General features: G+C 29.4%; 1 protein-coding gene across 5 annotated transcripts in view; it reads right to left on the bottom strand.

Moving 5' to 3' along the window:
• The window catches only part of LOC142323494 (rhomboid-related protein 3-like), a 68,960-nt gene that overhangs the window by 10,666 nt on the left and 44,568 nt on the right, over positions 1 to 13,726 (bottom strand). The window contains exons 7-8 of one of the 5 annotated variants that reach the window (XM_075363226.1): positions 12,676 to 12,789; positions 7,687 to 7,889 (exon numbers count right to left, since the gene is read on the bottom strand). In XM_075363226.1, coding sequence (XP_075219341.1) covers positions 7,722 to 7,889; positions 12,676 to 12,789 — 282 coding nt within the window. In that variant the 3' untranslated portion in view covers positions 7,687 to 7,721. Of the gene's footprint in view, positions 1 to 7,445; positions 7,890 to 12,675; positions 12,790 to 13,726 lie in introns of those variants that run through there. The other 4 variants (XM_075363227.1, XM_075363225.1, XM_075363229.1 and 1 more) reach the window with 4 other exon arrangements.

Below are 13,726 nucleotides of genomic sequence, written 5' to 3'. Positions count from 1 at the left end.
AGATAAAATTCTAATTTGTACAATTCAAAAACAGTAAAATAATCATTTTTCGTTCATTGTTCAGCATCTACTACATGACTGTGTGACATACATTTGTAGATATGACTGTTGAAGTATATATATATAATAAATGAACTATGAACTTATAGTAAAATGATAAATGATTTATGTCTTTAAATTATTAATAAATTCCTATATATAGGTCATAAAATAGTAGAGTTAGTAAATTTTTTTATAATTAAATATTCAAATAAGTAATTTTATAATTTTATTTTAAAAAAAATAACTATTTTGATATTTAAAATTAGCTACATTACATCGTGTAGTAAAAGTGAGTGCCTTTATTTATTCAATATTATATTCAAATTATCATATTTTCCTTTATTTCAAAAATATGTAATTTTGTAATATATTTTTTGGATGCAGTTTTTATCTAATTACTAAAATTTTGTATTATTTTTAACTAGCTCTGTAATGGGGAAAAATTACTTGTAAATTAAGGACTTTGGTTACTGTATACTTTTCCAGATCATCAGTAAATTAATGCAATCAAAGTTTCTATGTGATGAATTTAGTGTTTTTTTATGACATCTATTTTTTTAAATTTAATTTTAGATAAATAACTATCTTAACTTATCTTACTGAGCCTTATTCAAGTTTAAATCAAAAGTTGTATGCATTATTTATTGGGTAATTAAATATTAGCATATTATATGTTTTTCATTACAGAGGAAAAACTTTAACACAATGTAGTGTTTTGAAATAAAGTTTTGCATTTATATACTATTCTAAATATTACATGGAATAGAAATTATTTTTAATATCTATATATATTGTTAATATTGAAAATATAATTCTGTGAAAGCAGAAAACAGTAAGTTAATCCTTAGGATTACACATAATTCATTCACATACAAGAAACTCTCTTTGGGATACTTCCATCTTTCTTTCGGATGCTTTATTTTCAATTAAAATAATCTGTGAATGTTTAAATAATACTAACAATATGTATTATATTAGTTATACTTTAAAAATACAGTGGTAGTAAGGTTAATATTTAATTTTTTAAATTATGTAGGCTGTAGACAATTTAATTATAAAAGTAGTTGTTTTAGCAGCTTGTATAAGATTACCAGAATGACATATACAGGGTAGCTTAGTGGGTTTTTTTATTTGTTAAGTCTGGGCAAATTTTTTGTTAAGTCTGCTTTCTGTAATGTCTTGTTGCAGTGAACAACGGGTTACTGAGGTTTTGAGACACTTTGTTTTACAGCAGAGTGCACTCCTATTTATTCCTCATAGAGGCAATATCTTGGCTAAACGCCCAGTGCAAGGCTGAAATGGTTTTTTGTTATTTCTAACCTAACCTGTTTGTTCAAATTTTTCAGCTAGGCTTTTCATGGTTGTTTCATTCAGGCATTTCTTTAATAAAAAATGCCAGGTGATTTGCACAGTCCCAGCAAAATATTCTCTGTACTTGTAATAAAGTTTAATTGTCACTCGCTCTACTTAAGTGTAACGCTCCATATCGCTTAACTACAACAAATTTACTAATATATGTCACCTCATAAAGCGCTATCAATTTTTATGGTGGAATAAATTACACACAATTTAAATCCTGCATTAATTTTCAGAAATGTTATAACCAATCTCTACCATTAACATGATGGTATTAACTTATAAATCTGAATATCACCTGCATTTCAGCATATTTGGGAACTGTTATGCATTAGTACATTCAGTTCAGTGGAGATAAAATGAAATTGTCTTATTCTTTACTTCTTAGTAAACTTGACATGGAATGCTTATTATTTCTGATTAATAGCTTTGCCATTTTCAAAAACAAAATTTATTAAATAAATGTTGTGTCATGTCCGGGTCTTATTTTCATCAAGTTTTATTTCAGTTAATTTTGATAATTCCTGTATCTGTAAAAAAATTCTTCCCTTCAAATTCTATTTTTCAGGTTATCAAATAAAACTATTTTGGATTATTTTAGTAAAGTTTCCAGCAATGAACTTTTTACATCTATATTGTGGAGTTAAGACTTATCTCAAGATCTATTAAGTTAAAAAAAAAACTATAAATTTATGTCAGGCATTTATTTACTTTAAAACTAATTAATTTGAACTTTTAAAAAATTGAATAATTTAGAAACTGGAAAGCTCTTGTATGGAAGTATGTGTGAGTATTAAAAAATCTGATATCCAAAACACTTATATAATAAACTATATTTTATAATTTCTTGAAAGGAGACATGATTTACTATTTTATGTTTACATAATACCAGTGCTCAAATGGTGCAAGCTATGTATTACAGAGACTATTAAATAATTCTTTTGAATAAATTTGTATACACCGACTTCTGGTAGTGATAAACTTTATTCATGATGTTGATTTGTAAAATGTAATTTTGTTGTTAATATTTTATTACTGTAATATTTACTAATTGTAACTACCTAAATATAAATTTATACACAAAAATTTGATGAAATACTTGTTATAAAATATTAAATAGCTAATTGTTTAATAGTTATTTATTTTTATTTGTATGTATATGACTACTAGGACTGATTTCATACACAAACATTACTGACATCATTCTTTCAGACATCAAAAGAATATATCTGAATATCTATGAGAACTCATCTTGGCAGACTATGTGTTACATTTCATTTAATCTCTTTCGTGTAGCTATTATTATTGTTTGTGTAGTACGTAATGCATAATTTTAATTTATTTTAGTACACTTTGAATTTTTAAATTATTATATGAGTGGGAAATCTGTACAGTTGAGTATTAAACATATTTATATCTCCTTATCTCCTTTATAACTGGGTGTTTACTGTTTACTACTCACAAACGCCTTTCACAACTGTTAAATACAAACAAGTTGTTTTTACAGTTGTACGGCAGTTGCTGTATATTGTTTGCAGAAAGTGTACTACTACCACCAAAGTATTTATTACTGCTTAGATCTAGAATAAATGTTTCTGTAACCGCTATAAAATTTCACCACTACTTATTGTGTGAGCTATAATGGCCTAGAATTGTACAATTGGGCTTATATTTAAAATTAAGTACTATTGTTATAAGACTTGTAATCGGGGTGGAAACAAAACATTTATTACTATTTTAAATAATTTTTATGTTTAATATCGCATAATTTTAGGTAGCACATATTGTTTTTTGTTGCATATTCATAGTAATAACAGTATTTATTCTATTGTAATTGGTCTTGCTTATTGAATTTTCTATTACCCTGCATTATGTTCATAAAAACTCCTGCCCTTGATCATCATTAGGGAATTACAGAAACCAAATAAAAAATGATTTTGAGTTAATATTTGGTGTAATGATTCATCACTATCCGATTAACTTATTAAAAAGATCAGATGTACAGTAGACCTCCTCAAAATCAAATAACTTAGTTGAAAATTTTGTACTTGGTGACAGTATTCCACATTAATCTCTTAAGAATTTAAGGAATTCGATTTGTTGAAATACATTGTGATTATTTTTGCCACTATTTTTCATTGACTGATGTAGCAAGTTCTGTTTAGTTTGATTGTGTGTTTATTTCACAATATCTTACCAATTCTAAATGTTTTAAACAGGTTTTATGTAGTTCTGGTAATTTTTATCTTTCATTATTTTATCATTAATTTATCTATTCAATAGTTTTCATTATGATACTGTACCTTATAACCTAACTAGGCTGAGCCAAGTTTACATATTCTTTAATTGAAGAATGTTTGGATGATAAATCAGATTTTTTTTTCAGTGATGCCAGAAGTGATGAACTAATTAATAAATTTGAAAATGTAGATGAGAATGATACATGGGCCGTAGTCATTTTTTTTTTCAAATAGACAAAGAAGTGTTCAAATAAACATTTTCTAATCACTAAAAACACATCAAATATATTTTTATGTAAAAAGTATGTACATTTTTTTGTAAATATTGAAATTTTCTGTTATAGTTTTGATACAAATTTTTTAAATTATATTTTTTATTAGACATATTAAATAAATATCTGCTAGATTTCCCTTTACACAACATAACCTAAGCTAACAAATTTATTTACGTTTCTTGAATGAAATTTTATAGAGAACTTCATGTTGCAGAAAAGTTGAGTATACATTGATATATTATAAAGTGAAGCACTAGGACTGAAATTAAACATCAGAAAAACAAATCTTATGATTGTAGACAGAGCCAGTGATGAACCGTGTGATTTCGAAAAGGTTGACTGTTTCGTATATTTAGGATTCATAATAGATAAGATGGGGCTCATTGGCTTAAATACAAAGAATTATTTTGGCAAAGGAGGCGCTTACAAAGTTGACAGCCGTTTGGAAGGATAAGGCAATCACAAGGAATAAAAGGCTGAGACTGCTTCAGGTACTAGTCTTCCTAGTAGTCGTGTATGGCGTTGAGACCTAAACCATCAAGGTGGAAGACTGAAGAACTGATGCATTTTGAAATTTGGGCCCACAGGAGATTTCCCCGCATTGCATGGATGGAAAAAAGGACAAACAACTCGATTATAAACAAGCTGGGTATGTAGAGGAGATTGTCAGTAATATGCTTCCAGCACATCCACTTTTTCAATCAATTGTCAGTGGGCTATGTATGAATCAGGTCACCAGCTCTCAGAATGAGAGGAAGGATCACTGGTGATGATTATATTGAAATTAACTAAAATCTTAATTTGCCTTTTTTTTGATGATCTAGTCTGTCTTGAATAGAACAGAGAATAAATTTGTCTGTTCTAGATAACATTGATACAAGTATTTACAAAGATATATTGTCCCTTTATCTTAGCACTCTAAGGGCATGGTGCTTTGTTTACAGGTGCGATTAAATTTACGTCTTAACCCAACTTTTTATTGTTTTCATAAACCTAATTAATTAATCAAACCAAAAATATTCATTAAATGAAAAACAGACAACCACTAATTCAATTTTAGTACTGACACTGGAAAAAACATTTTAAGTTTTAGTTTACATTTAGTTATTTATCTTTAAACATTTGTTGATTACTGTAGTATTTGGTTTAAAGTACTCTCATTCAAAAACACATAGTTAAAGTGTATTAAAAACCATATTGATTTTTTTAATCTTTTACATTTTAACTCTTACTTAAACTATTTGTTATATGTTTTTTACAAATAAAATGGTGATTCCAACTATAAATTTTCTTTTATTTTAAAGTTAAATAATATGAAAATATTAGACAATGATAATACTTAATATTTTTTTTCTGTAACCGAGGTGTGCTCTCAGCTAGCAAAATATTTAAAAGTATTGAACCATTCATTTGTCACAAAACTGTGACAGACAAGAGACTACTTCAATGTCAGTCATCCTGAAAAGGGTTTTTATAGAAAGTTTAGTGCTGGGTTGGTTAACAGTGATGGCTTTGGAAGGATGTTGTCAAAATTAATAGGTCAGTTCTGGAAAAATTTGTGACAATTGGTGGTATGAACACCCACCATTCCTTATTAATTTCCAGCATTAAAGAACGAAAGTCTGTATTAGGACATACTTGTATATAACCAGCATCTGTGCATCAATGGTTATTTCACATTGTATGGGATATGAACGATAGGATTGGATTCCACTTAGTACAGATTTTAGTGAATTTTACCTGGCTGTTATCTCACAGATAGATTAGTCGATTCATGTTTTTGGTTCAAAATGGTCCAAAATCCATTAGAAGGGTCTTTATTGTAGGGTAATTTTAGGTTTAAACCTATGTACATCTGAAGTATTGTCTTTACAAAAAAGTGTTAATTATTGTGGTTTTTCTGAGGTGTTACAGGACCTCTTCAAGTAAACTTAAAAATATAATTACTTTTAACTAAATTAAATATGATGATATTGATATATATATATATATACACACACGCCATATTTATTTTAAAAAAATACAACTTTAACATTTATTTTCAAGTATGAATTTTCAGTCTTGCTGATATGTTACTATAAGCCTGTTTGAAGGATTCTTGGAAGTGGTGAATGTAAGGGCAAAAAGGGATAATATTCTTACAAATACCCCCATCCAACATCCTTACTGTTTTTGGAATTTACCTTTTACTGATGGTCACTTATTACCTGCTAGGTTAACAGTTGACCTTTCAGGATTCTCTTTTTGTTACTGAATGGACATGAATACTTAACTATTCACACAGCACAAAGCATAACATTATACTGTTATTTTCTTGGTGTATACCAGTAGTTTTCATATTGTGTTACTAGTGGCAGTTATGGTGGAAAGTGATTTTTTTAAAACAGATTAAGAGGAGTACTATATATTATAATTATACTTCAAGTTTCAAATTAAAAGTGATTGAATATGCGAAGAAACACAGCAGCTGGATGTGAGTTCACAATTCCTGAATTTAACGTGTGCTACTGGAAGAAACAAAGACAGGCTCTAGTCCAAACTAGAGCCATTAGCAGAGGCTGGGCATATCGCTTTATGAAAAAGAAACGCTTATCACTGAGAAGGCGAAAATTATTGTGTCAACATATGCCAAATGACTTTTTTTATACATTTTCATAAGCATGTCATTGATCTACGAAAGAAAACAATTTTTGTTGTCTCAAATAGGCAATGCTGATCAGGAACCTTCTTTGGCATGGCAAGCACCACCATTTGTGTCAAAGGTGCTAAAAATGTACCAATGTGAACAACAGGGTGTGAAAAAGTAGTTGCACTGTGATGCTTTCAATGATAGCCAATGGAATAAAACTACCACCTTACGTAATTTTCAGGAGGAAAACCATTATCCAAAGGTATTCATGTTTGCATCCAGCAAAAAGGTTGGATGGATATAAATTTGGTTCATGACTGAATGCGCACAGTTTGGATCAGACAACCTGGTGTATTGCTTTGGAAGTTTTCTCTTCTTGTTTGGGACAGTTTTCGTGGTCATTTAGGGCACGATACAAAACGACTTCTTACTGAGATGAAGAAAAATCTGGTTGTCTTACAACAGTGTTGCAACCTTTAGATGTTTCCATCAATAAGCCATTTAAAAACAACATAAGAAAGTTATATGCAAAATAGATGACTGAAAGGGGGCACAGTTTGATACCAACTGGACAGATAAAATCCTCGTCAATTGAACAGATGTGCTCCTGGATAGTGAAGGCATGGGACATGGTGGATCAATGTGTAATTGTTACAATTTTTTTTTTTGAATTTCCGATGCACTGGATGGCAGTGAGGATGATGCTTTGTGGCAGACAGAGGAAAATGTGAGTGAAGAAAGTGAATTAGAGAAGGGCTCTACAGTTCTGAGAAACAGAGCAATGATGCATAATGGACCACTATATATATATATATATATATATATATATACACACACACATTTTATGGTAAACTATAAATATAATAATAGTGGCATTTATAAAAATTAATTGTAAACACATACACTGGTAAAGTAGCAGGTCCTTAAACAAAGATTTTTAATTTTTAGAACATTTATAAATTATAGTACAATCAGATTTCTCAAACTGTTTGCTTGATAACATGTCAATATGACTTAATACACAGTAATTTTTTTGAGGGAAATATATAAACAAAGAATTTGTAAAACTGTAGAAAATAATTTTTAAAAATTATTCAGCATTTCCTTATATCAAAGAGCTTAATTGGTTTAAACACATACTTACTACATGTAAATTTATTATCCTTTTCATTTATAATTTTACGATACAATGTTATAGAAGATAGCAACTACTATTAGAATAATGTAAAGAGCAAAACATATCCATTTAAGAACATTTTCCCAGGAATGCACTTCAAGATTTCTTAAGACATACACACCAACAAGCAATCCAGCCACAGCACCTGCTGCATGAGTTTCAAAACTGATCTATAAAAAAATATACAAAACTTAAAATAGGTTCTACTAATGAGTTGAGGAAGTATGGAGAATAGTTGTTTCCAACAGAAAGGGGAACTTTAATTTGTTACTTTACACTATTTGCCTCCTCCATCTTTTGTATGGTTATGATGCATCTAAGGTAATCATCATCTAAGGTAAATGTGGCTTTAGTCATAGCAACTTTCTCAAAGAGCAATACTAGATTCAATAGACATCAATCTCTGTGGAGAACAGAGTAAAGGTGCATTTAGAAGGCAGAATATCAACTGCATTCTAGTGGTGTTTGGATACTATTACACAGTAACATATTCAGTTTAATGAAGTTGAGAAACCAATTCAACCTTAATTTTTGCCAATAAGCCTGACATGGGATCTCTTATTATACTTGAGAATGAATATGCCATTATTCTTGATAGCGTCTAGTTCTCTTGTCAGAACGCTTACAACTGTTTGGTACCTATTATAATAAATACAATTTATCTATTTTTAACTTGTGATGGTTGTTTACAAACATGTCATATTGCTCCACTCCACTCCCTTTGTCTATGTACAGGAGCAAATCACAATTAAAAAAGCCTTACAGAATTATTAAATCAAATGATTTACTGCAACTAAGGATTTATATTTTATCAGTAAAATATTAATAACTTCCCATCTTATAATACTATAAAGGCATTTTATTTTATCTAAGTTTTATGTAAATAAATATTAAGGATAAACTAATACCATGTTCTCATCCACGGTAATTATGTGGATAAACACTAATTACCGGTTTTTTTTAAATACATTTATGGGTACTTCTATTAGTGTTTGTTAAATTAATTTTTATGTTTTTATAACTTTGAAACCACTAGCATCACAAAAACACCTCAAGTGGCTGACAGTCAGCTTTCATAACATACGATTCTCTGCACAGTAAAAAATTGCTATTCATTGGATGGTTGCTTACTTACTCTACAAAACCTTGGTATCAAATTAAGAACAATAGGATATTTACTGGTGGCAAAAATATTGTAGGTATTCAGTTGACATGAATTGATTTTAAGTGGAAATTCTTATTATCAACAGAAAGCATCAAAATATTGTTAACAAGGTGTGTCAATCCAGCATTGTTAATTATAATTAACAATGCTCTGAAGGTGATACTGACTTCATTCCTAACAGTCTTGCTCCATGGAAATTATCTTCAGCCTGAGGTGATTGCATAAAAACAAAAAAAATTAGCTTCAAATCACAGTAAGTTTTTTTGGCCATTCCTTTTCAAATAAATAACACAAATATTGTAAACTATTTAGTTTAAAGAAGTAATTACTAAATAATATGACACGATTTATACAATCTAATCATTATAATAACAGATTTCTCAATGATTATGAAATAAATAATTATTATGAAGTAAATAACTAACTAAAAAAAATTATATAATAAATAAAAATATTTAAAAAATTCTCATTTATCTAAGAATGCCAGGATTTAATTATTTTTACTGAGAAAATAAAAATATTGTTTTAAATATTTTTCTCTCTATTCAGCGATTACTTTTTCTTTATTCTTCATAAACAATGAATTGTTGATTAAAATTTACTGTTGAATATGTTATAAATTTTAATTCTTGGACTAAGCTACACTCTGAAGATATTTATTCATTTGAGTATATTTATTTCCTCAACTGATTTTATTTAATACTTGCAGCACATGTTTTTACAGTCCATAATGTCAACTGCTGCTGACTTCAGCAGAAAAGAGTTGTAACAAACTCGAGGACAATTAGAATTGTAACAAAAGTATTGACTGTAAGAGTACCTGTTAAAATTAATTATTCTTCAACATTTTTTGGAGTAAAATATCTGTATAAACAATAATACAATAAAATGTTAAGTGAACCTACCCACAGTTCTACATTTATCACAGCAGTCATCTTTTTGTGATACTGAATTATGAGTGACTAAGGATCATATTCTCCTCCAAATGCCAACAAATGCATGAACTGAGGATCTTTAGTAAGATGGTCAACTAGGAAATAAATTTTAGTGACATATATTTGTGTGTGTGTGTACTAAATAGTTTTTTAAAACTAAGTGCCCTATTTTTTTGCACACCCAAATACTGAATACTTACACTCCCTTATTTTATTTCTTTGCTCTTTTAACCTCAAGAAAGTATTTTGTACCTGCAAATCGGTATGCAGATGGTAAACTGAAGTCAAGTTCAAATTCAATTTGTAATCTAAATGTATCAAAGCCTATTTGATGATAAGGTTTTATGCTTTTATAAAAAGTTTCCAGCACTCTCAGAATTTAATTTTTCTTCAGTTCGACTAGTTTGATGCTACTCTCCATTCTATGTTATTCTTTTAGCCTTAACATATTTGCTACATCCTATATCCCTGCTTATTTTTTTTTTTTTATATTTCAGTCTTCTTCTGCATTCACACAATGCTATTTCCAAACAAATATTTTTAAAATATCTTTCTAATTCTTAGATCTATACTAGATACTAAACTTCTTTTCTACATGAAAGCTCTCATTGCGTGTACCAGTTTTCTCTTAATCACTATGATAAGCTGTTCATCCTTTGTAATTCCACAACCTAAATAAAATTTTGCAACAAAATGACCTTAATATTTAATTCTTCATTATCCTCCCTTCATTCATATTTCATTAACTTTGTTTTATTTTTATTTCTTTTAAAAATTGGATCTCACTCCTAGAATTGAATCCATGTCATTCAGAATTTATTCTAACTCAATTTTGTTTTTTTTTTTACCAAACAAATATCATCAGTGAAACTCTACACTCTTATTCTTCTTTTTTGGACAATTGTGGCCTCTCAAGTTTATCCTTCAATCCCTGAATCACTATTTCAACAAACAAGTTGAAAATTAACAAGGACAGACTACATTCCTGTCCCACAACATTCTGATTCAGAGTTTGCCTATGCTTATCTTCTACTCTTATCACTGCTATCTGATGCTTCTAATGATTAGAAAATACTTTTCCCTTTCTATATTTAAGTTCAAAGTTTTATATATTTTATTCCAGTTCACACTGTTGAAATCTTTCTTCAGAACCATAAAGCCATGCAGATGGCTTTATTCATCCATCATAAGTCTGCCTTCTATGATTATTCTTACTCCAAAATGACCTTCCTTATATGTGTACTTTTTTTGCTATCATTCTGTAAATCTTCTATTCTAATCAAATATTTTATTTGCCTATAAGCTGCTCTAATGAGTATTTTCAATGCACGAGATGTTAAACTGATTACATAGTAATACTTTCACTGATCTGAATCTGCTTTCTTTAAAATGGTAATAATTTCACTTTTCTAAACTTTGCTGGTATTTCTTCAGTCTTGTAAACTCTACATAATTAATTTTGCTTTTCTTAAACAATGCAATGATTCTGATGTCTATCAGCAGTCACTACTGTTTTATTTCCATTCAAGTCTTTAAGAGCTCTATCAATTTTCCAGCTCCTGTTCAACAGCCTTTTTCATCCCGTAGGGGTAGTTCACTGAAATAATATTTCCTTATTTCTTTCTAAAAACCTTCTGGGGAATATCTGTGCCAAATTTCTAGCTTTCTAGCTATTCAAAAAGAAAGAGAATTAGTAATGAGTGACTCTAAGAACATTTCTTAGATAATCTGCACCTCTTGTGGTAAACAGTCTAACAACCCTAACCATGTCTAGATTTAACATAGAGTAGGTGTGTTGATCTTTGCACCAAAGTAATAAAGAAAAACTTCATTTATGAACTTTAGAATGCTTCAGTGATAACCAAATTTTCATTGCATAGCTTGAGATATCAGGAACTATCATGTACCAAAAAGGAAGTAGTGGGTAACAAAATTTATAGTAAGTGAGAAAACATTTACAGGTTTATTATTTTTATTTAAATGCATGTCTGAGGCCAAAATAAAAAAACAGATGCTATTCTGATTACTGTTATAGATATTAAATAGTACATCACTGTAATATTTTGCTTTTCTCCTGGGTAAGACAGCAATTGACATTGATTAAAGGCAGGCACTTCCTCTCTCTGTGAGTTGAATATTTCCTGCCTTTACCCTCCCCCTTTCTGCATTCTTCATCCTTTCTTTCAAAGGAAATTGATTGGCCGCAATTTCAGGTCCATCTGCAGAGCCATGACAATAGTTTTTAATAACTGGTAAAGCAACATTTTTTTTATTTGGACTCAGTTGAGTGGTGATCTATCTGTGAGACTGCTCAGACACATTTCTTAATTGCGAATAAAAAAAAGACTGTTTAATGATTGAGGGGACCTATTAGATAAAACCAGCTCTCCATCTCTTTGCATAAAATCTGGTCTAAGTATTTCACTTCATCCCAATATTTTTGTTGAATTCCTTAAATGAATCATAAGTTATCAGCCAGAAAAGTTAATAAACTTATGTTTCTAATTAAAACCCTTTAAAACATACAAATTTTTGTTATGTAAATCTGTTGGTTATTTTTAGGTATTATTAGTTTTTCCATATAAGTTATAATAATATATTTTATTATAGTACAAATAAAAATACCTTTCCTGAATGGATTCACTTATCACTTTCAATAAGATCAAGATAAAAAGTATTCCTTTTATTTTCATACAATGCCAAAAGATTAAATGCCTGTGTTTATATATAAAATATGAGATGGCCGGTGATATTTTGATCTTTTCATATGATTCAGTTTACTGTTTTGTAAAATTCATTTTTTCCAAATATAAAAAAGTAATATATAAATACAGTACAATAAGATACAATACTTACCACATCCTCTGCTTTGAAAATTAATTTATTTAATACACTCGGAACACTGTTTAAAGCGATAAGAACTGAAATTACTATTAACAGCCACTTTCTATATTCCATCTCAGACCAATTCTAAAATACAAACGTTAGAACAAAATTTTTAAGTACCTTCAAGACAGATGCAGTAAAATATTATTAATGTACACCAGATTACATCATATTTTGCTTAATCCAGGTAGTGGACACAAAAAAATATTCTACATTGATTTATTATAACCATCATCATCATCTGGTGTTCTACCTGCCAGCAAGTCCCTTAAGCTACTGCTGCCTCTGTCCATTTCTGCTCCAAGCCTTCTCCTTCATCCCCTTGTAGTTTGCAATCAATTATTAGATATACTCATAAAGAATCTAACAGATCATACAACTGATGGCAGGCTTAGCCCGTCTGATAACAAAAGTAACCTCAAACCCCTTTTTTAGTTTCCAATCTTCACCTCCTCTATTAACTTTATCCTTCTTCTTCCTCACTTCCTTTCTCTTTCTACCATTCTTTCCAATGCGGCTGTCAAGATTCCACTTCCTCTAACCACATATCCTAACCAGTTTCTTTTTCTTTTGTATAATTCTGCATAAGTGCTCTTGTTCTTTATTTCTTCATTCCTCACTTATCCATCTCTCCTACTTTCTCCATCCTTCTCCATATCCACACACTTCCAAAGGCTCAATCCAGTTCCTCTCCCTCTTTCTCATCATCCACGCTTTCATTTTACACATAGCATTTGGCTAACTTCTTCCTTAACTCTAAGTTCAGGTTTTTACTACATGGTAATTTCTTCTTACTGAAGCCTTTCTTTGCCATTGCTATCCTAGATTTTATTTCCATTGTGCTCTTTGATCTGTCACTTTATTATCCAAATTTCTGTAATTATCAAAACCATACATTGTTTCAATAAAATCTGTTTTATAAATGTTCGCATAATATTTTTGACACACAATGTTTTGTCAAAATATAACAATAACGAAGTCACAATATTTTATATTATTATTGCAGTCATACCGAATGACA

Source organism: Lycorma delicatula, chromosome 4 (assembly GCF_047948215.1).
Source record: "Lycorma delicatula isolate Av1 chromosome 4, ASM4794821v1, whole genome shotgun sequence".
NCBI classification, from domain to species: domain Eukaryota; kingdom Metazoa; phylum Arthropoda; class Insecta; order Hemiptera; family Fulgoridae; genus Lycorma; species Lycorma delicatula.
Note: the sequence above shows the minus strand (reverse complement) of the source record. Positions and strands in the feature narration are given on the sequence as shown.